This window comes from Lithobates pipiens, unplaced genomic scaffold (assembly GCF_037356315.1).
Source record: "Lithobates pipiens isolate NorthernLeopardFrog02 unplaced genomic scaffold, aLitPip1_a1.2 Scaffold_16, whole genome shotgun sequence".
NCBI classification, from domain to species: domain Eukaryota; kingdom Metazoa; phylum Chordata; class Amphibia; order Anura; family Ranidae; genus Lithobates; species Lithobates pipiens.
This window is the reverse complement of record NW_027507748.1, coordinates 601293273-601315658: the sequence shown is the minus strand read 5'-3', so window position 1 is coordinate 601315658 and position 22386 is coordinate 601293273. Positions and strand designations below refer to the sequence as shown.

The following is a 22386-nucleotide window of genomic DNA, read 5'->3' as shown; positions in this document are numbered from 1 at the left end:
ACAGCCGTGAGAGGGGCTGAGATTCCCCAGTGATGTCAGTCACAGAGGAGCTGTGCAAAAAGGTATTTAAGATGATCATTTAAAACAAACTGCCATGCTGCATTGAAATAGAGGTAGGATAGGGGAGCGGCTCAGAGGAGATTGGCTCAGCAGCCATGATTACCGTGGTAAGAATACAGAGGGGGACACAGTAACTGGCAGGATCAACCAGTATTTTAGATAAAAAGAAAGGGAAAAATTACAACGCAACAGCACTATGCTATTCATCATGCTTTGAAGGAACAGGAACTTTTTTTGTATTTAGCGTAACAACCACTTTAAGGCTGGTTCCTAAACAAATTGTCTAAACCCACACTGCATAGTTGGCTGCGTAGCCACAGATCGGTTAGGTTGCCCATGCTGACCCATGTCCACAGGCAAACATGGATGGCCAAGTGTGTCATTTTCCTGGGGAAGAGATTGTAGCAGGATGCACTTCAGAAGTAACGAAAGTCGGCAGAGGCAGTGTTCTGCTGGGCAACCTTGGGTCCTGCCACAAATATGGATGTTACTTTGGAAACCATGCTTCAATGGGTCAGGGCAGATTGGCAGCAAAATTGGGACCTACTCAAAATTAGGTGGATGATGATAAGGTTATAGATGATTGGTGTGTGTGTGTGTGTGTATTATATATAAGTTATTGTAAATGTTAACACTAACCACAAGATGGATGACGACAAGTCTTTCCAAGACAAGTTCTTTAAGAAACTGGATGGCATCTGGTTGCCAGTGGTCACCAATCTAAAAAATTTGAGCGAAAGATAAATTGGTTACCTGAAAATAGATCTACTCATGGGAAAATTTGAATTCCTTTTTGTTAAATGGCTAAACAATAAAACAAGTTCCAAATAGGTGGCAAACATTTCCAACCACTGACTAAAATCTCTTTTTCTGATATTTATTAAAGTACAGTGTGCTGCCACTGTTCATTTTTTGAATACTACCCTGTTGTCCCCTTTTTACTACTTGTTTCAACAGGGTAAGATCAGTAAGGAATGCAATAGAGCCTTTTGGATCTATTGCCTTTGGTTTTGTTGCCTAGTATGCCATCCTCCTGCAAGCAGCAGAGTAAATCTTAGGGTATTAAATCTAAAAGTGCTATGTCCCTTAAAGAATAGAGAAAAAGTTGTGTACCAAAGTGATTACATTTATGTTTAATCTGGGACAATAGGGGATGATACAAACAACAGGAATGAGCTCCTGTGCTACTAGCTGCAGATTTCGTAAAATTTCCTCTCCTCCGATCATCCCATACCCCCAACATCATAACCTTTTGGTACTGCAGGGGCTAACAAGGAACCTATCTCACACACTGATCAAGAGTGCCGCTATGCCTACCCTTTCCACCCTCTTCCTCGATTCATAGAAGCTTTACTATTAGAGATAGTCTCTAAATAGAGAAGATGGGTTTTTTATTCATCTGCCCATCCCCCATTTATAGATTACATTGAATGCATGTAAGTTCTAAGACAGATTCTATGAATAAAGGAAGGGGCTGGAAAGTGTGAGCTCCAGTGGGTGCATAGGTCCCTCTGCTTTATTAACCCCTGAAGCACTGGAAGATTATGGCAACAGAGGTAATTACTGATTGTGAGCAATGTCCCTTGTGCTGAATATTTTAACAACTTTTTTGACAAAACGTAGGCATAACTGTTACATAGACAAGTTCAGTGGTTAGCCCCTTATAGGTATTCTTAAACCAAAAAATAATAATTACAGGGGGAAAGAAAAATTCTAGTATGGTCATCTTAACCTTCAATCCTTTGCATTTTTGCTTCATGTGTTTTTCATGAAATAAATAGCATATTTTCTGAATGTTCTGGGTTTGTGAGCTGTGTGCCCCAGGGCTCTTGTCCTGGGACCAATTCTGTTTAACTGTCAACCACTTGACCACTGGGCACTTAAACCCCCTTCCTAACCAGACCAATTGTCAGCTTTCGGTGCTCTCACAATTTGAATGACAATTATTCAGTCATGCAACACTGTACCCATATGACATTACTGTCCTTTTTTCCACACAGATAGAGCTTTCTTGGTGGTATTTAATCACCACTTTTTTTTTTTTTTTTTGCTTGTTTGTTTCTGTTATAAAGTTTTGCAAATTAATCATTTTTCTTCATAAATTTGGCCAAGAGTTATACTGCTACATATCTTTGGTAAACAATTACCCAAATTGATGTATATTATTTGGTCTTTGTGAAAGTTAGAGTCCACAAGCTATGGAGCCAATCTCTGAAAATTGATCACACTTGAAATACTGACGACCAATCTCATTTCTTGAGACCCCAACAAGCCAGGAAAGTACAAATACCCCCCAAATTACCCCATTTTTGGAAAGTAGACAGTCTAATGTATTTAGTAAGAGGCATGGTGAGTTTTTTTGAAGTTGTAGTGTTTCCCCACAATTCTTTGGAAAATAAATATTTTTCTTTCTTTTCCCCACAAAATTGTCATATTAACAGGTTATTTCTCACATACAGCACATGCATACCACAAATTACACCCCAAAACACATTCTACTACTCCTCCTGAGTATGGCGATACCACATGTGAGACTTACACAGCATGGCCACATAGAGAGGTCCAACATGCAGGGAGCATCTTTAGGCATTCTAGAAGCATAAAATTACACATTCATTTCCTGACTACCTTTGACCATATTTTGGAAAAGAAAAAAACCCAACATATAATCTATGAGGCATAATGAGTCTTTGGAACATGTCATTTTTCTCTACAAGTTTTTGGAAAATGTGCAAAGAAAATTAAAAACACTTTATTTTCCTACTCCTCCTGAGTATGGCGATACCACATGTGGAGGACTTTCAGCTTCTTGTTCCCTCTTGGTGATTTCTGTACGCCACAGCCGTGACGTTGTTCGACTGCATCCTTGTCGGACACCCCTGAAGACACATCGATCGTGTGTGGAGACACAGCCTGATCGCTCTCAATTCGAGCAGATTAATCGGCAACTTGGATTCTTCCGTCGACCAGAGGCCCTGAGCCGACTGAATCCCCATCACTCCACCCCAGCCGGATAGACTGGCGTCCGTAGTGACCACCGTCCATTTCAGAGGAAGGAACGATTTTCCAGACTGAATCACCGGGGACCTCAACCACCAGATCAGGGAGTCCCTGACTGGCTGGCTGGCTGACCTGGATCTGCTGATCCAGGGACAATGGAGATTTGTCCCATTTTGTCAAGATCTCCTTCTGCAGGACTCTGGTGTGGAACTGGGCATAAGGTACTGCCTCGAAAGAGGCTACCATGAGCCCCAGCACTCGCATGCAAAAGCAGAGTGATGACCACTTGCGGTTCATTAGTAGTTTGACCGCACTTCTGAGAGTCTGCAATTTGACTGAGGGGAGAAAGACCCTTGCTTCCCTGGAATCCAATAGTAAACCCAGGTATGCCAGATGCTGGGTCGGCACAACCATCGACTTCTTTAGGTTCAACAGCCACCCAAATTCTTGCAGAGTCTGCATGGTGATCACCACATCATCCTCTAATTCTGAGGTGGAAGAAGCTCTCAGGAGATCGTCTAGGTAACCCACAATCGCGATCCTGCGTTGTCGCAGCAACGCCAATACTGGAGCCAGTACTTTGGTAAAGACTCGGGGGGGGGGGGGGGGGTCTGATGCCAGGCCAAAGGGAAGAGCCACAAACTAATAATGGAGTGAAAGGGGGGGGGGTAAATATACAAACTATACTAAAAATAAAAAACAATTTGCGAACAAACTGTGTATTATGGTGAAAGGGGCTGCCACTACCTTATATACTCACCTAAAAGGTGAAAGACATAAGTAAATACTAAGGTGGTAGTTACGGCGCTCACCTGTTAATTATATCTGCAGGAAACCCACCTGCTATTGCTTGTGCCTAATTCTTTACAGGGGTATGTGTCAAAATAAAAAGTATAACGCAAATACAATTCTTTTGTGTATTAAGTGCTGTAGTGACAATATCTCTCCCAAAGAAAATCATTTTTTTATGAGAAACAAAAATAAAAAATGAATGTGTATATCTCTACCAATATGGAATATGCAAAAAAATGCTCAAACAAACCCTGACTTACATTTTCTTTAAAACCTCAAACCTCTTATTGCAATATTAAAGTGGTTGTAAACCCTTACAAACCACTTTGACCTACAGGTAAGCCTAGATTAAGGCTTTCCTGTAGGTCCAAGAAATATCTCCCAAACCTATACGGTTTAGGAGATATTTGCCCGAAGACGGGCACCGCTATCTGCGGCGCACTGAGTGGCGCATTGTCGATGACGGCAATGCCGCGAGTCTCGGCTCCCGTGCGCATGCGCGGGAGTGACGTCATCGCTGCTCCGGGGGAATCACAGCGCCGGAGCAGCGAGACCCACCAAGAAGATGGACGCTCGGAACTACAGGGGACAGCGGTGACTTCGCTGGCTCCTGTGTCAGGTAAGTGACACATAATGGACTACTATGCGATGCATAGTAGTCCATTATGCTTTGCCTTTACAGGGAATGAAATGGGAAGTAAACTCATCAGGGTTTACTTCTGCTTTAAAGTGCTTATATAAGTTTGTGCAAACCATACAAGAAAAAGTGCTACGTGCTTAACAAAGTGCCATAATAACGATGTCAGCTGTGAAAAAAGTGTCACGTGCTCCTAAAGATGCCAACGGTACATAAATCCAGTCTTTTTTGCTTATAAAATCGCTAGATGGAAGTATGCGATTTTTTTCAAAATCGCTAAATGGAAGTATGCGGTTTTTTGCACATTTGAAGTTGGTATAAAAAATCCCACGGCAGAAGAACAATAATGATCACTGAGGAATTCACTAATACTGAAGCACACTGTCACTTTCTTTTAGCAGAACTTTCCAATTTGATCATTATTGTTCTTCTGCCGTGGGATTTTTTATACCAACTACAAACGTGCAAAAAACTGCATACTTTCATTTAGCGATTTAAAAAAAAATCACATACTTCCATCTAGCGATTTTATAAGCAAAAAAGACTGGATTTATGTACCGTGGCATCTTTAGGAGCACGTGACACTTTTTGCACAGCTGACATCGTTATTATGGCACTTTGTTAAGCACATAGCACTTTTTCTTGTATGGTTTGCACAAACTTATACAAGCACTTTAATATTGCAATAAGAGGTTTGAGGTTTTAAAAAAATGTAAGTCAGGGTTTGTTTGAGCATTTTTTTGCATATTCCATATTGGTAGAGATATACACATTCATTTTTTAGTTTTGTTTCTCATAAAAAAAAATATTTTCTTTGGGAGAGATATTGTCACTACAGCACTTAATACACAAAAGAATTGTATTTGCGTTATACTTTTTATTTTGACACATACCCCTGTAAAGAATTAGGCACAAGCAATAGCAGGTGGGTTTCCTGCAGATATAATTAACAACAGGTGAGCGCCGTAACTACCACCTTAGTATTTACAAACTGGTAATGGGCTTCCCCGACTGCCAAACGCAGACATTTTTGATGGTGAAGGCATATGGGTATGTGCAGGTACGCATCCTGGATGTCCAAAGACGCCAGGGAGTCCCCTTGATGGAGTGCAGCGACTGAGCGAACTGATTCCATTCTGAACCTATTGACTTTTACAAAGTGATTGAGGGCTTACAAGTCCAAGATTGGTTGTACCCCTTCCTTCTTGGGAACCACAGATTTGAGTAGAACCCCTGAAACTGTTCAGAGTCCGGAACTGGTACAATCACCCTCTGATTCAGCAAGTCCCTTACTGCCCCTAGCAGGGCCTCCCGGCGAACTGGGGACGTGGGTATGCTGGAGGGGAAGAATCCGTTTGGCAGCCAAGAGAGAAACTCCAGCTTGTAACCTGCGGAAATCAGATCGCAGACCCATTGGCCTGATAACCGGGAGGTCCAACGGGCTGCAAACTCCCGAAGACGACCCCCCACTCGAAGCACGGGTGGGGGCAAACCTTCATGTGGTAGCACTAGATCAAGGGACGCTTCTGACCGTCCGTGGACGTCCTGTCGGGCTGGGGTCATTTTGAAGAAGCACCGGGCGGACGAAAAAGCCGCTTGTGAGTGGAAAAGGAGGGCCCTTGCCTGTGGCGTGGCTCCTTAGCCTTCCTGGCCTGTGGGAGTAGTGTACTCTTACCACCCATGGCGTTTTTAATAATGTCATCCAACGAGGCTCCAAAGAGCCGGTCGCCAAGGAAGGGAAGATCCGTCAGGGCTTTCTTGGATGCCTGGTCAGCAGACCAGAATTTTAGCCAAATAAGGCGAATCAGCACCACGGCTGACACTGAGGCCCTGGATAGCAGAGGGAGAGTATCCAGGGCCGCTGCACAAACATACTTAAGGCCATGCACTAGTTGGTCTGCTAGCTCCACGCAGACAGGGGAGGCATGCTGCTCTCCAAATTCGCAGTGCAAACGTTTTGCCCACTCAGTCAGTGTCTGCGACACCAGTGCGGATGCCAGTACAGGTCGCATGGCTGACCCCACAACCGTAAACAAGGAATGAGCCACTGCTTCGTCCTTCCTGTCCGTGGGATCCTTGAATGCAGGAGTCCCCTCAACCGGAATCGTGGTTGCTTTATTTAAACTAGATACTGGGGGGCCCACGACCGGAGGAGCCGACCACTTTTTGAGAAGGCTTTCCTCAAAGGGGTAACGCACTGTCAAGTTTTTGGGGACCGAAAAGGTCCATTGAGAGCGACCCAATTCCCTGTAGATGAATTTGTCAAAATAAGTCAAATACGGGAACATCTTAGGTGAACGTGTTGGCTTGTGGGACCCAAAAGGGACCGGTACATCAGCAGAGGAATCCGCGGGCTCCTGAATCTTCAGGGTATCACACACAGCTGTGATAAGTGCTCCAACAAGCGCCTTGTCGCGACCGGACGGGGAATCATCCTCACTGTCCTGGTCAGCCATGTCTGATAAGTCAGAGCAGGGTTCTCAAGCCGCAGCAGGGCCCGAGTCTGCATCAGAGCTCTCCCCAGAGGACGGGGAGGGGGGCGTCAGGGGCCTCTTACGTGCACTTTTCCTGCCATATGCCGCCTTTATCTTAGCAACATAGGAGTCAAGGAACGCTGGGTGGGGGGTACTTAGCGCTAGACTCACCACCCTGGGGCATTCTGTGAAAGCCAACAATAGTGCCTGTAGTCCCTAAGAGGTTCCCAGATGCAGAGAGGAGAAAAAACTTTGTCAGCAGCAGCAGCTCTAACAGCGGTGCAACGATCTGCAGAACATCTATAGCGTTCAGCACAGAGCCATCCAGTATCCCACACACACGGGGGATACAGGAAGTAAAAAGAGAAAGCACATGTCATGCTGTCACAAGAGGCCAGCGGTGAAGAAAGCATTCAGACTTTCACAAAATGGCCGCCAATGTAATCAATGGGAATCCTAAGGAAAATGGCTGCTGAAGCTCCCCAGGGGAATTTAGAGCTTTCCCTAATCCAAGATGGCCGCCGGAACGGCCCCATGCGGTGAAGAGAGCAGAAATAAAAACGAGCTGCCTGCTGACAGATAGACAACCTCCACAAAAACTGCTTTTTGGGACCCCCAGACCTGGACCAGGACTGAACAGCAACCGCACAGACCCCCAACAGGTGATAAACAGCGACCCCCACACACACACCACCAGCAGCGCATGCAGACATCCCCCTCAGAGGGGGAACGGAGGGGTGATAGGGACTTGGGAGAGAAGATAAGGTGGTGAGGAGGCCCCCGAATAGACCCCCCAGGGAATGCCCAGCTGCTCCCCCCACCGAAGCAGGTAGAGCCGCACTTACAAGCCCTGAAGAGCTGGGAGACATTCCATCACAGACCTACACCTGCGCAGTTACAGGGTAGCTGTTGGCCTCGGTATACTGTGATCCAGACATCAGTAGCCCGGTCATATGTATACCCCGGAGCAATGAAGCTCACGACCACCTCTGGAGCATGAGGTATGTCGTGGCCTGCCGAGCCGTATTTGCGGCCTGCTCACGCTCGATAACCGGACTGGGGAGACTACAAGGATATCATTAACCAGCCTGTCACCCAGACGGCAGTTGATAGAAGATCTCAGGATTTCTCATCTTGCGCAAAAAGCAGAAAACCTGCAGTAAAAATATGGACAGAGGCCTGCAGGATTTCCTAGGTCATTCTCCTTGCTGGGCAAAATAAAAACTGAAGCTGCTAGCAGCAGGAGGAGGGTTGATGGCACGGGGCCTGCCTGCCTGCCCCCCCCCCCCCCCAGGTGGAATTAAAGTTCTGTGTATTGTGTAACAATTTTGCCTAGTTTCTCCTAATGGCAGGCTATGCAACCCATGTAGTTACAGAGAGGAGCTGTGTCGGTCAGTGAATAAGAGAAATTAAACATTCATTTCCTGACTACCTCTGACCCCCATTTTGGAAAGAAAAAAACCCCAACATATAATCTATGAGGCATAATGAGTCTTTGGAACATGTCATTTTTCTTTACACGTTTTTGAAAAATGTACAAAGAAAATTAAAACACTTTTTTCCTACTCCTCCTGAGTATAGTGATACCACATGTGGGAGACTTTTCTACAGCCTGGCCACATAGAGGCCCGACATGCAGGGAGCAGTATCAGGTGTTCTAGGGGTATACATTTCTAAAATCTAAATTGAATGGGGATGGATGAGCATGGGTGAGCCATAAATGTAGATGGGGCGGCTGAGTATGGCTGGGTATTGCGGAGTATGGCTGAGCATGGATGGATGAGCATTGCTGAGTATGGATGGCTGGATGAGTATTGCAGAGTACGGATGGCTGAGCATGGGTGGATGATTGCCGAGTGTGGATGGCTGAGCAGGATGGATAGACAAGTATAATAGAGGGATGGCTGAAAATGGATGGATAAGTATTGCTGAGTATAGATGGCTGAGGATGGATGGATGAGTATTGCTGAGTGTGGATGGCGGAGCATTGATGGATGAGTATGGCAGAGGGATGGCTGAGCATGGATAGATGGATGAGGCTGCAATGGGCACAGAGCAGTGCTGTGGGCACTACAGATCCAGCCCACAGCACAGCTGCAACCAATGTCTCCCCTCTCCGCTCACAGTGTACTAATCGGCACAGAGAGGGGAGAGAGGAACTAGACATGACGCCAGTTTGTTTACAAGTGATCGCTCCGCCATGTGACAGAACGATCATGTGGTAAACGCCTGATGTCAGCGGCCATTTACCGGAATGTGCCGGGTCCTCTGAACCAGACAGTCACAGATACTCCCATAAGCGAGATTCTGGGACGACATCAATGTACACCCTCCCAGAGTTATGGAGCTGCGCTGTAGCTGTCATTCGGCTATGGCCCGGTTGTTAAGTGGTTAACCACTTAAGCCCCAGAAGAATTGACCCCCTTCCTGACCAGAGCACTTTTTGTGATTCGGCACTGTGTTGCTTTAACTGACAATTGTGCGGTTGTGCGACGTGGATCCCAAACAGAATTGATATAATTTTTTTTCCCACATATAGAGCTTTCGTTTGGTGATATTTGATCACTCCTGCGTTTTTTATTTTTTTGCGCTATAAACAAAAAAAACACATTTTTTTTTTTTACATTTTGCTATAATAAATATCCCCCAAAAATGTATTAAAAAAAAACATTTTTCCCCCTCAGTTTAGGCCGATACATATTATTCTACATATCTTTGGTTAAAAAAAAAAAAAAAATTGCAATAAGTAGTGCCTGTGTCTCTTGTCAGCACCCAGGTGCATAAATCACACTGCACTGTCCAGAGCTGCTGCCTGTGGCACTGAACTGATCCACAACATGTTCAGGCTCCAAGAAAATGGCCGCTGAGCATCTAGTATAAAGGAGAAACACAGGGAAAATGGCCGCCGAGCTACAGGAAACATGCTGCTCCTTGCCCTACCTAAGATATCCGCCAAACACTGTATACCATGAGGGACAGTGGCAGAGAAATGGCGGTGAACAGCACTTCAGCGATCGACAAGCACAACCACCAGACACGCCCCAGGGAGAGAACCTCACACATCAGGGCACAGCCAGCCAGCGCAGTCCCCCCCAGGTGAGAGCCCCCCTCCCCCCTGTGCATCTGACACACACTGCTCAGCAGCCTCATGCAGCATCCCCCACAGGGAGGGGAGAGGGAAGATAGGGACAGGGAGAGAAGAGCGGGGGGGGGGGGGGGGGACCCACGAATTGACCTCCCAGGGAATGCCCAGCTGCTCAGCCCCACTGAGGCAGGGAGAGCTGTACTTACCAGTCCTGAAGAGCTGGGAGACATTCCATCACAAATCCACTCTCCGATCAGTACGGGATGGCTGCAGGCCCGGCACACTGACGCAAACATCAGTAGCCTGGTCATATTTGTGCCTCAGAGCATTAAAGCTCACTGACCACCTCTGGAAATGAGGCACGTTGTGGCCGACCAAGCACGTAGCTCAGGCCTGCACACGCTCGCTGGCCAGGCTGGGGAGACTACAAGGATAATGGTACCCAGCCTGTCACCCAGCCGGCTGCTGATAGCAGATCACAGGATCTGTAGTCTTGCACAAAAAGCAAAGCTTCTGCAGAAAAAAACATGGACCGATGGGCCAGCAGGGTTCCTAGGTCCTCCTCCTTCACTAGGCAAAATAAAACTGAAGCTGCGTGGCAGGCTGAGGGGTTGTTACTTAACCACTACAATACAGGGCACTTTCAACCCCTTCCTTTCCAGCCCAATTTTCAGCTTTCAGCGCTCTAGCGCTTTCAGTGACAATTGCGCGGTCATGCTACACTGTACCCAAATGAAATTGTTATCATTTTGTTCGCACAAATAGAGCTTTATTTTGGTGTTATTTATTCACGACTCCGTTTTTTTTTTTTTGCAATATAAGCGCAAAAAAAGCGGAAATTTGGAAAAACAACAATATTTTCTTTTTTCTATTTGAAAAGAAATCCAATAAAATCAAATTTTGTCATAAATTTAAGCCAAAATGTATTCTGCTACATGTTTTTGGTAAAAAAAATTCCGTTAAGTGTATAATAATTGGTTTGTGTGATCACGGACATATGTACGCAAATGATCATGTACATATGTGTGCAGGTGATCACGTACATATGTGTGCAGATAATCATTGGGACATGTGATTTTAGTGGGACATATGTGGGGGACATGTTTTTATTATTAGGGACATGTGTTTTTATTATTTGGGGACATGTATGTTTTGGGGACATGTGTGTTTTGGGGACATATGTGGGGACTGTGTTTGTACTGTGTGGTGTGTTGTGTGTTTACACTACACTGATGATCAGTGAGTAAAAAGCTGTAAAAAGCAGCCCATACTCACTGATCATCAGCCGGCTGCAGCGTTCTGCTCTCCTCTCCTCATCGGTGACTTCCGTGTGAGGAGAGGAGAGCCGATTGCCTAGCAACCGGCTGTTTGTTTACATCACATGACGGCCGTGATTGGACACGGCCGTCATGTGATCAGGAGGGCCAATCACAGAGCCCTCCTGCCGATCTGAGATGTGCCGTGTCCGGGTGACACGAGCACATCGGGATCGCGCCGCTGTGCGGGCACGCGCGCGATCCCGCTACTCCTGAATGACGTTCCTGAACGTCCTATCAGGAGTAGACGGTTCCCACCCGGCCGTATATATGCATTGGCCGGGTGGGAAGTGGTTAAGGGACCTCCCCTTGGGCGGAAATAGAAGTTCTGAGTTTTTTCATTACACGTTAACATGTTATGCCTAGTCCTCTACTAAAAGGTGGCATAACAACCCAATGGCTAAAGAGAGGAGCTGTGTCAGTCGGTGAATATAAGAGAAACTTTGTTTTCTCCTTCACTGTCGCTGCACTGATACGGTGGCACTGATGAGGAGGTACTAATATGTAGAATTGATGAGCACTGATATGCGACACTGATGAGCATGGCTATGTGTCACCGATTAGCAGCACAGACGATAAGGGTACTGACAGTCATTACTGATGGGCATCTGTGAAGGGCACCAACAGGTGTTACTGATGGGCACTGACTGGCAGCTGATGGGCAGTGATGAACAGATGTGGTAGGCACTTCTGATTATCGGCTCAGCCCCCATCAATGTGCCAATTATTAGTGCAGACCTCCCCCCCCCCCCCGACAGGAGAGCCACCAATCGGCTCTCATGTCAGTGCGAACTTCATGGTTACACGCTGTGATCAGCTCTGGTTGGTCTCAGCTGATCACATGTTAAAGAGCCTAGGTCATAAGATCTTTACCACGATCGGAGTTGTGGTGTGTCCTGCTTAACGTCATATGACGTTCAGTCAGGATAACCTAACCACTTTGTGCATGTCATTCTGTTATATGGCGGGCGGGAAGCAGTAAAGAGATAAAACTAGAATTATATATATTATATATAATATATATTTACAAAACCTTTGGTTTGGCGACATCTTGAGAATGCTGTCCAGTTTTGGTCACCAATCCTCAGGAAGGATCTGCTTGAACTGGAGGGAAGGACAACAAAGCTAACAGAGGGACAACTACAAAAGTTAAACTTTTTTTCCCCTGGAGAAAGAGGCACTTGATAGGGAACGAGGACAATATACAAATCTTTAAAAAGGGACTATACTACTGGGAGAAAACTATTTAACCCAGGTCTAAAGACAGGTGGAAACACAATACATTTGGATAAGAAGTGGTTCATTCTTAAACTGGTTAACCACTTAAGGACCGCCGCATGGCAATGTACGTCGGTGCAATGGCACCGACAGGCACAAGCACGTACATGTACGTGCTCGGCTTCCAGCGGGTGCGGGAGTCCAATCGGACCCCCTCCCGCTGGATGCGGCGGTCCGTTTCGCTGCAGGAGCGATCCGGGATGAGGGGATGGCCGTTGGTTTCTGGCCATCCCCTCTCGATCGCTCCTGGCGAATGAGAAGCTTCCCCTGCCTGTGTATAGTAAACACAGGCACGGAGGAAGTGATGTCATTCTCTTCGGGGCGGTCTTTTTGACCGGACTACGAGGAGAACAGTGAAAGTAAGTGCCCCAACACTACACTGACATGTAGGCACACAAACCCCCCCGCCCCCCAGTCACTGATTGCAGTGATCATTTATTTACTGATCACTGCATTCAGTGTCAGTTGTGACAAAAACTGTCAGGGCAGTTAGTGTTAGGTCCAGGTTAGCCCCCTACCCCCCCATAAAGGTTTAACCCCCTGATTGCCCCTAGAGTTAACCCTTCCACCCCCTTTTGCCAGTATCACTAAGCGATCGTTTTTCTGATCGCTGCATTAGTGTCACTGGTGTCGCTAAGTAGCTAGTTATTTTTTTAGGTTCACCGCCAGGTTTTTATAGCGCTAGGTACCCCCATATACTACCCAATAATGGTTTTAACCCCCTGATTGCCCCTAGTTAACGCTTTCACCAGCGATCAACGTATAAGTGTCACTGGTGAAGCTGGTTAGCCAGTTAGTTATTTAGGTTCCCCGTCAGGTTTATATATAGTGCCAGGGACCCCCATATACTACCTAATAAAGATTTTAACCCCGATTGCCCCTAGTTAACCCTTTCACCAGTGATCACCGTATAAGTGTTACGGGTGACTCTGGTTAGTTCGTTTGCTTTTTATAGCATCAGGGCACCCACCATTACCCAATAAAGGTTTAACCCCCTGATCACCCGGCTGGTGATATCAATTAGGTTTTAGGGTCAGGGTCTGCGTCGCCCCAGGCAGCGCTAGGTTAGTGCCAGTACCGCTAACACCCACGCGCAAAGCATAAACCTCCCGTAGTGGTATATAATCTGAACAGATCAATTTCTGATCTGATCAGATCTATACTAGCGTCCCCAGCAGTTTAGGGTTCCAAAAAAATGCATTGTTAGCGGGATCAGCCCAGATACCTGCTAGCACCTGCGTTTTGCCCCTCCGCCCAGCCCATCCAAGTGCAGTATCGATCGATAACTGTCACTTACAAAACACTAAACGCATAACTGCAGCGTTCGCAGAGTCAGGCCTGATCCCTGCGATCACTAACAGTTTTTTTGGTAGTGTTTTATATTTAAATCCGGAAGGTAGTGCTTGATTTTCGGGGTCCCGTACGTGGCTAGGCTCTCAAAAAGTCTCCCACATGTGGTATCCCCGTACTCGGGAGAAGCAGCAGAATTTATTTTGGGGTGTAATTTCACTTATGCCCTTAGCATGTATGAGCAATATATCATTTAGTGACAACTTTGTGCAAAAAAAAAAAAAAAATTGTAATATTCCTGCAACTTGTGGCAAAACAAACTATTTCATGAACTCAACATTCCTCTCAGTAAATAGCTTGGGGTGTCTACTTTCCAAAATGGGGTCATTTGGGGGGGGGGGGGGGGGGGGGGGGGGGGGGGGGGGGGGTTTGTGCTATTTTGGCATTTTATGGCCTTCGAAACTGTGATAGGTAGTGAGGCGTGAAATCAAAAATTTGCACCCTTAGAAATCCTGAAGGCAGTGATTGGTTTTCGAGGTGCCATACATGGCTAGACTGCCAAAAAGTCCCACATATGTGGTATCCCCGTACTCAGAAGCAGCAGAATATATTTTGGGGTGCAATTCCACATATAACTATGGCATGTGTGAGCAATATATCATTTGGTGACAACTTTTTGTAAACTTTTTTTTTTGTGTCATTATTTAATCACTTGGGACAAAAAAAAAAAAAATATTCAATGGGCTCAACATGCCCCTCAGCAATTTCCTTGGGGTGTCTACTTTCCAAAATGGGGTCATTGGGGGGGGGTTTGTACTGCCCTGCCATTTTAGCACCTCAAGAAATGAGATAGGCAGTCATAAATTAAAAGCTGTGTAAATTCCAGAAAATGTACTCTAGTTTATAGACGCTATAACTTTTGTGCAAACCAATAAATATACGCTTATTGACATTTCTTTTACTAAAGACATGTGGCTGAATAAATTTTGCCCTAAATGTCTGACTAAAATTGAGTTTATTCGATTTTTCTTATAACAAAAAGAATAAAATATTTTTTTTCTCGAAATTTTCGGTCTTTTTCCAGTTATATCGCAAAAAATAAAAATCGCAGAGGCAAATACCATCAAAAGAAAGCTCTATTTGTGGGAAGAAAAGGACGCAAATTTTGTTTGGGTACATCATTGCATGGCCGCGCAATTACCAGTTAAAGCAGTGCAGTGTGAAATTGTAAAAAGACCTCTGGTCCTTAGGCTGACAATTGGTCCAGGGCTGAAGTGGTTAAAGGATTTTTTTTCTGTTAGAGCAGCAAAGATGTGCAACTCCCTTTCACAGTTGGTGGTGTCAGAGGGGCGTTTGGATAAATATAAAAAAAAGTTGTTTAGTTGTGTTTTTTTTTAGCAAACACAATGTACAGGGGTATAGCAAATGGTAGTGACACACACACACACAGGTTACATAGTAGGTTGAAAAAAGACACAAGTCCAACCTATGTGTGATAATATGTCAGTCATACATTGTATATCCCTTTATGTTGTGTTCGATTATCGATGCTCCCCGCTGAGACCACCACTTGTGGAAGGGAACTCCACATCCTTGCCACTATTTTTAAGTTGAAATTATATCCCTCACAAGCGTATCTTCTCCAGATAGAGTAAGTTCAATGCTCGCAACCTTTGTTGGCTTTGTTGCCATTCTTTGTACTCACTCCATTTCCAGTAATCCTTCCTGAGGACTGGTGCCCAGAACTGGACAACATACTCTAGGTGCGGCCAGACCAGAGTCTTATAGAGTGGGAGAATAATTGTTTTATCTCTGGAGTTAATCCCCTTTTTAACGCAAGCCAATATTCTGTTTGCTTTGTTAGCAGCAGTTTGGCATTGCATGCCATTGCTGAGCCTATCATCTACTAGGACCCCCGGGAGTTTTTCTATCCTAGATTCCTCCAGGTTGAACTGAATTATTCAACCAAACCAACTACATAGCTAATTAACAAAAATGCAGGATTCCAATTTCAAGATACTTTACCAACAAGTTAAAACCATAACAGTTACATATATTCAAAAACTCAAAAGGAAGCTCTGTGTTAAAATAGTAGTCAGATGTGATTTTTAAATTTGCTAATGTATGCAGGTAAAAAAAAAAAAAAAAATACAGAAACAGTCTATAAAATTTCCATTACTTACTGGAAGTACATCAATCAGTTGGCAAGGTATGCAAAAGCGTGGAACACATTGATTGAATACAGATGGGTAAAGGTGACATTTTGGAATTTTTTCAGTAAACCCCAAATCTTCATACTGAACCTATTAAAGCAAACACAATGATTACAACTGATACTGTTCAGTAAACACTGAAGATGTGCTAAACTAAGGATCCCTGCTCAGTTTACTTTCAACATTGTGACTGCCAAGGACATTTCCTACATGTCATAGCAGTCACAATTAAAACAAATGCACCACCACAAGCTTGTTTTAATATGTACAGCAGGCTTCTGGCTTCACTATAGGCATTATTTGGGTGCTTGGAAAACCACTTTACCACTTCTACAGGATAGTGATGTGCTCTTTCTACTTCCTAGCTTTCTCTGGAGCCCAGAACAGCAAAAATGCCCTGGTGATGCAACAGAGGAGGACCACAGAACATCCACTGTCCAATCCTCTCTGCAGTCACTAAACATAGTTACATAGTTAGTAAGGTTGAATAAAGACACCAGTCTACCCAGTTTGAGTGAGGGTTCATGACTACAATTTTCCCTATTTATTTAAGGTACCCATATATCGACGTCAATTTACGCAGTGAAAACCTGGTCACAGTCCACTGTTTCTTCAACAGCTTGCTGACGGCTCACGCCGAAATACATTGCAAGAATGTCACGGCTGGCAAAAACAACGTATGGGTAGGTTTTTCCCTTCAAGTGCCGCTGTCAAATCCCTGTTCTGTCAGGGGAGAGGAGACGCATGGTTTATTCCTACCAAGTAGGAACAACGATATGTCCCCTCCCCCAGTCAGTCCCCAACCCCATACAATTAGAACACATCCAGGGAACACATATTTAACCCCTCGATTGCACCCTAGTGTTAACCCCTTCCCTACCAGTGACATTTACACAGAAATCAGTGCATTTTTATAGTACTGATCACTATATAAATGTGAATGGTCCCAAAAATGTGTCAAAAGTGTTCGATCTGTCCGCCGCAATGTCACAGTACCGCTAAAAATTGCAGATCACCGCCAAAACTAGTAAAAATAAATAAATGAAAGCCATAAATATTCCTCATAGCTTGTAGACGCAATAACTTTTGCGCAAACCAATATACGCTTATTGCGATTTTTGTTTACCAAAAATATGTAGAAGAATATATAGTGGCCTAGACTGATGAAGAATTAAAAAAAAAAAAAAAAAAAAAAAAAAAACATTTTTGGGGATATTTATTATAGCAAAAAGTAAAAAATATATAGATTTTTTCCCCCCAAAATTGTCGCTCTTTACTTGTTTATAGGGCAAAAAATAAAAAAAACAGCACAGGTGACCAAATACCACCAAAAGAAAGCTCCATTTCTGTGGGGAAAAGGACGCTCATTTTTGTTTGGGTACAGCATTGCATGACTGTGCAATTGTCAGTTAAAGCACAAAGCATGTAAATGAGAATTGTTTAACACTAATGAAGTCCATCATGTATGGTTAAAGCGTGACTCCAGGAAATCAGACACTTCCTAAAATGTGTGGGATTACGATGGGTTAAGTCCAACAAGGTGCATGCCACCTCGTGGGCTTACCTCTAATTTACTGAGCAACGGGAGTAGGGCTATCACTATATTTTTGGTGCTCCAACACCGGGCACTTCAGGTCTTGGCTCCAGCAGCTGCACTGCCACCCCTGCCGCTTGCAAAATCACAGAGTGCTAATATGTGAAACCATTCACAAAATTCAAAGCCTTCTGTGAATAGATAGAGGGGAAGAGCAGGCTAAACTGTTGCTGTATAAGAAAGCAGAATATCCCCTGTCAGAGTTGGGAGTATAATGAGAACTGTAATAATGGTGCTCAGGAAAACTGTCAGTTGTAACCAAGAAAGAAAAGCCTATGCAATGGCATGCATCTCTTTGGAGTAAAATCAACAGAAGCTGGCACATTTTGGAAAACGGATGATCTGTTTTAATGTGGACAATTTTGGTTAATGTAGTAAGCTCCAGTTTTGTTGATGTTTGACATATTTGCTGCAGGAAGAAGTGTGATTATTTGCCTTCCTGCACTTGCTCAGATGTGAGCCTAGCTTTAAAGTGGAACTTTAGTCAGAAAAATAAGTCCTGATAGTTCATGTAAAGTTGTCCCTTTTGCAGGTATAGCATGTAAAAACATTAAAAAAATTGGATTTTTAAAACAGCTTACCTGTAAAATCTTTTTCTTGGAGTACATCATAGGACACAAAGTTTCAAGTAATAACTTGGTGGGTTATAGACCTACCTTTAGTTGCTGACACTGGTATAACCAATACAGGAAGTTGACTCCCCTATATAACCCCTCCTCCTTCCAGGAGCACTCAGTTTTTGTAGCCAAGCAATATAAGTAATATACTCTCACCCCATAAAACAGAGGGGCGGGAGCTCTGTGTCCTATGATGTACTCCAAGAAAAGGATTTTACAGGTAAGCTGTTTTACAAATCCTATTTTCTTTATCGTGCATCATAGGACACAGAGTCAAGTAATTACTTGGTGGGATGACCCATAGCAATGCTACTTGAGGGGAGGGAGACAAAACCCGTAGGGTAACCCCCAGACCTGAGGACTTATACTGCTGCCTGCAGCACACTGTACCCGAAGGCGATATCCTCAATCCATCTTACATGCACTTGATAACATTTTGCAAATGTATGTACTGAAGGCCAAGTCGCGGCCTTGCAGATTTGAGACCTGGTGACGCACTGCTCAAGAAGCACCAACCGCTCTGGTAGAGTGCGCCTTAACTCTTTCCCTTTAAATTATAACTTGCCAAATGCACTTAGCGACAGTGGATTTTGACGCTGCCTGTCCCTTCTTAGGACCCTCTGGCATAAAAAATAAGACATTAGTCTTATGAATCAGAGCAGTTTTCTTAACTACATTTTCACTGCTCTCACTACATCAAGACACTGTAGTGACCTTTCTTCCCTGGAACAAGGTGTTGGGAAAAAACCCTGGCAGGACAATATCTTCATTCAAATGAAAGCCTGAAACCACTTTTGGCAAAAAAACCTGGACGAGGGCGTAACACCACTCTGTCCTCATGAATAATCAAATATGACTCCTTACAAGAAAGAGCAGCCAATTCTGAAATCCTCCTGGCTGAGGATATAGCAAACTAAAATATCAGCTTCCTAGTCAGAAGGACTAAGGGAACATGCTGCAACGGTTCGAATGGCTGTTTTTTTAACACTGACAAAACTAAATTTAAGTCCCAAGGGCTTAAGAGTGATTTAACTGGCGGATTAATCCGCAGCACTCTTTGCATGAAACCCTGGACTAAAGAATGTATAGCAAGCAGTCTTTGAAATAAAAATTGATAAGGCTGAGACTTGGCCCTTAATAGTACTCAGGGCCCACTTCATCTCTACGCTTAATTGTAGAAAGGTAAGAATTCTGCCTATGATATATCTTCAAGGGTACCAACCCTTGGACTCACACCGGGAAACATACGTTTTCCAGGCTCTATAATATATAGCTCTAGAAGCTGGCTTCCTAGCATTAATCAAAGTAGAGATAACTGGCCTGGAAAGCCCACGTTTATTCAGAATGTGGGTCTCAATAGCCAAGCCATTAAATTTAGCATTTGTAAAGTAGGATGGATTATCGGCCCCTGAGATAGCAGGTCTGGCCTTAGTGGGAAGAGCCCTGGACCCTCCACTGCCATCCTTACGATCTCTGTGTACCATGACCTTATGGGCCATGCTGGTGCTACCAGTATTACCGATTTTCTTTTCAGCTTAATCCTGCAAAGAACTTGAGGCAGCAACTGAATCGGGAAAAGTGCATAGATCAGTAAAAACTGATCCCATGGGGTTGCCAACGCATCTGTTCCGTATACGAGTGGGTCCCCTGTCCTGGATGCAAAGTTGATTAGCTTAGTGTTGAATCTGGACGCTAGAAGGTCTACATCCTGAGTCCCCCATCTTTGGCAAACAGCCAGAAACACCTTGGGGTGAAGAGACCATTCTCCTGGGAATAACTGCCAGCGACTTAGATAGTCCACCTGCCAATTCTCTACTCCCGAAATGAAAACTGCCGATAGGCATGGCAAATTCTCTTCTATCCAAGTTAGAATCTGGTTCACCTCTCTCTGAGCTGAGACACTCTTGGTGACCCCTTGTGATTGATAAATGTCACAGCCGTGGCATTTTTGGACTGGATCCTGGCAGGACAATTCTTTAACCTAGAGGTCCAGATTTCTAGAGCCAGATACACTGCCGGAATCTCTAAGATGTCGATGGGCAAGGCTCCTACTCCCCAGCCTAAAAAGGCTGGCATCTGTCGTTACTACCTTCCAGATAATTGATCTGAAGGACTTTCCCTTCAGCAGGTTCCAAGATAGTAACCAACAGAGGCTTTGGGACACTCATGGAGACAGCCACATTGACAAGTCCAAAGCTTGAATCGTTTTGTTCCAAGCAGACAGAATACTGCTTTCAGTTTCAAATGGAATTGAGCATAGGGAACTGCTTCGAATTAAGCTACAATCTTCCCTAACAACCTCATGCAAAGGCGAAGTGAAGGATTTCTCTTCGACCTGATCATCCTCACCAGCTCCTGTATGGAGCTGATCCTTGCGGGAGGCAAGAACACCCCTTTTCTAGGCTGTGTCTATGATCAGGCCCAGATACTCCTGCCTTCTTAGCGGCTTTAAGGAGGATTTCTTTAGGTTAAGAATCCAACCCAAACCTTCCAGGTAACCGCTTGTGATGGCTACACCTTGCTTCAAGCAAGCCACTGACTGGTCTATTAACAATAGATTGTCTAAGTAAGCCAAGACAGTTATGCCCTGTGCCCTTAACCTGACTAGAGGTGGGGCTAATACCTTAGTGAATATCCGAGGTGCTGTAGCAAGGCCAAAGGGCAAGGCTATTAACTGAAAATGCTTCTGTTCTACTTTGAACCGCTGAAACCTCTGGTGAGGAGGAAATGTATGGACAGGCAGCTATGCATCTTTGATGTTGATGGACGGCAGAAGTTTTTTTCCTTGCAGGATGGAAACGAATGACTTGATTGACTCCATGCAAATGGAGCTGATTTTCAGGAACTGATTTAGATTACGTAGATCTGGACTTGGTCTGATATCCCCATTTGGCTTTGGCACCCTAATTAGGTTTGAGTAAAACCTCATATCTTGCTCTTGTTTGGGAATCTGTCTGATCACCCCTTGAGCCAATAATCGGTCTAATGCTTGCAACAGGGGTTGCCTTTTCCCTGGATCCTTGGGAACGTTTTGATCTCAGAAAACGAGATGGTGGAAACTCTCAAAGCACTAGCTTGTATCCTAGAGACACTGTGGAGAGAGTCCATTTGTCCTGAATCTCCCTTTGCCAGACTTCTGAGTACATCAGAAGTCTTCCCCCACCTTGGTGAGGGGAGACGCTTCTTCATAAGGAGGTCTTGTATTCTGCTTTGCAGACTTGTAGCCCCAGGTCTTCTTTTATGCCTGGTCTGATGGCAGAGGCCGAACAGTTTAAATGAAAGACGCTTATATTTCGTTTGACTGGCAATAGAGTACCATTTCCACTGGAAATTGTTTGAATGTATTTATCCAAACTATCGTCAAATAATCGTTCTCCCTTAAAGGGGAAACTAGTTAGAAGGTTCTTACAAGGCGTCTCACCTGACCAACCCTTTAACCAAAGGGTCCTTCGCATATATACAAGTACAAACGCAAGGCGTGATGCCTGGTGAATAGAATCCCTCATAGCGTCTACAGCAAAGCATAATGCTTTAGGTAGCTCGGCCAGTTCCTGTGCTTGTTGTGCAGGGAGCTCATCTGAGAGCATCTGTGAACTGGTCCTTTAAGGACTGACAAATGCCTATAGCTGCAATTGCAGGCTGAGCAACAGTACCTGCTAAGAATTTTTTTTTTTTTTTAACAGACCTTCCAACTTCTTATCTGTTGGATCTTTAAGCATAAGCGCATTGTCCACTGGGTAAAAAAAAAAAATATATATTTTTTTCACAATGGAAATCGCAGCGCCAACTGCTGGAACTTTCCATCTTTTAGTGAATCTTTCTTCTATAGGATAGAACTTTGCGAGTCTCTTTGGAAGGGAAAAAAATGCTTATCCGGATGATCCCATTCGGTATAAATAAGCTTTTTTAGTAAAGCGTGGACGGGAAACACATGCAAAGGCTGTAAAGGCTTCAAAGAACCCAAGGAAGAGACCGGCCCTTCAGATAACTCTGTTAGGGGTAGCATGCAAGTAGAGCGAGCCATTTTTGC

General features: G+C 44.5%; 1 protein-coding gene across 3 annotated transcripts in view; it reads right to left on the bottom strand.

Annotated features, from left to right (window-relative positions):
- Nucleotides 1-22386, bottom strand: part of RNF17 (ring finger protein 17) — an 881806-nt gene that overhangs the window by 193723 nt on the left and 665697 nt on the right. For all 3 annotated transcript variants that reach the window (XM_077483977.1, XM_077483979.1, XM_077483978.1), the window contains exons 29-30: nt 16116-16235; nt 700-780 (exon numbers count right to left, since the gene is read on the bottom strand). In XM_077483977.1, the coding sequence (XP_077340103.1) occupies nt 700-780; nt 16116-16235 (201 nt within the window). The remainder of the gene's footprint in view (nt 1-699; nt 781-16115; nt 16236-22386) is intronic.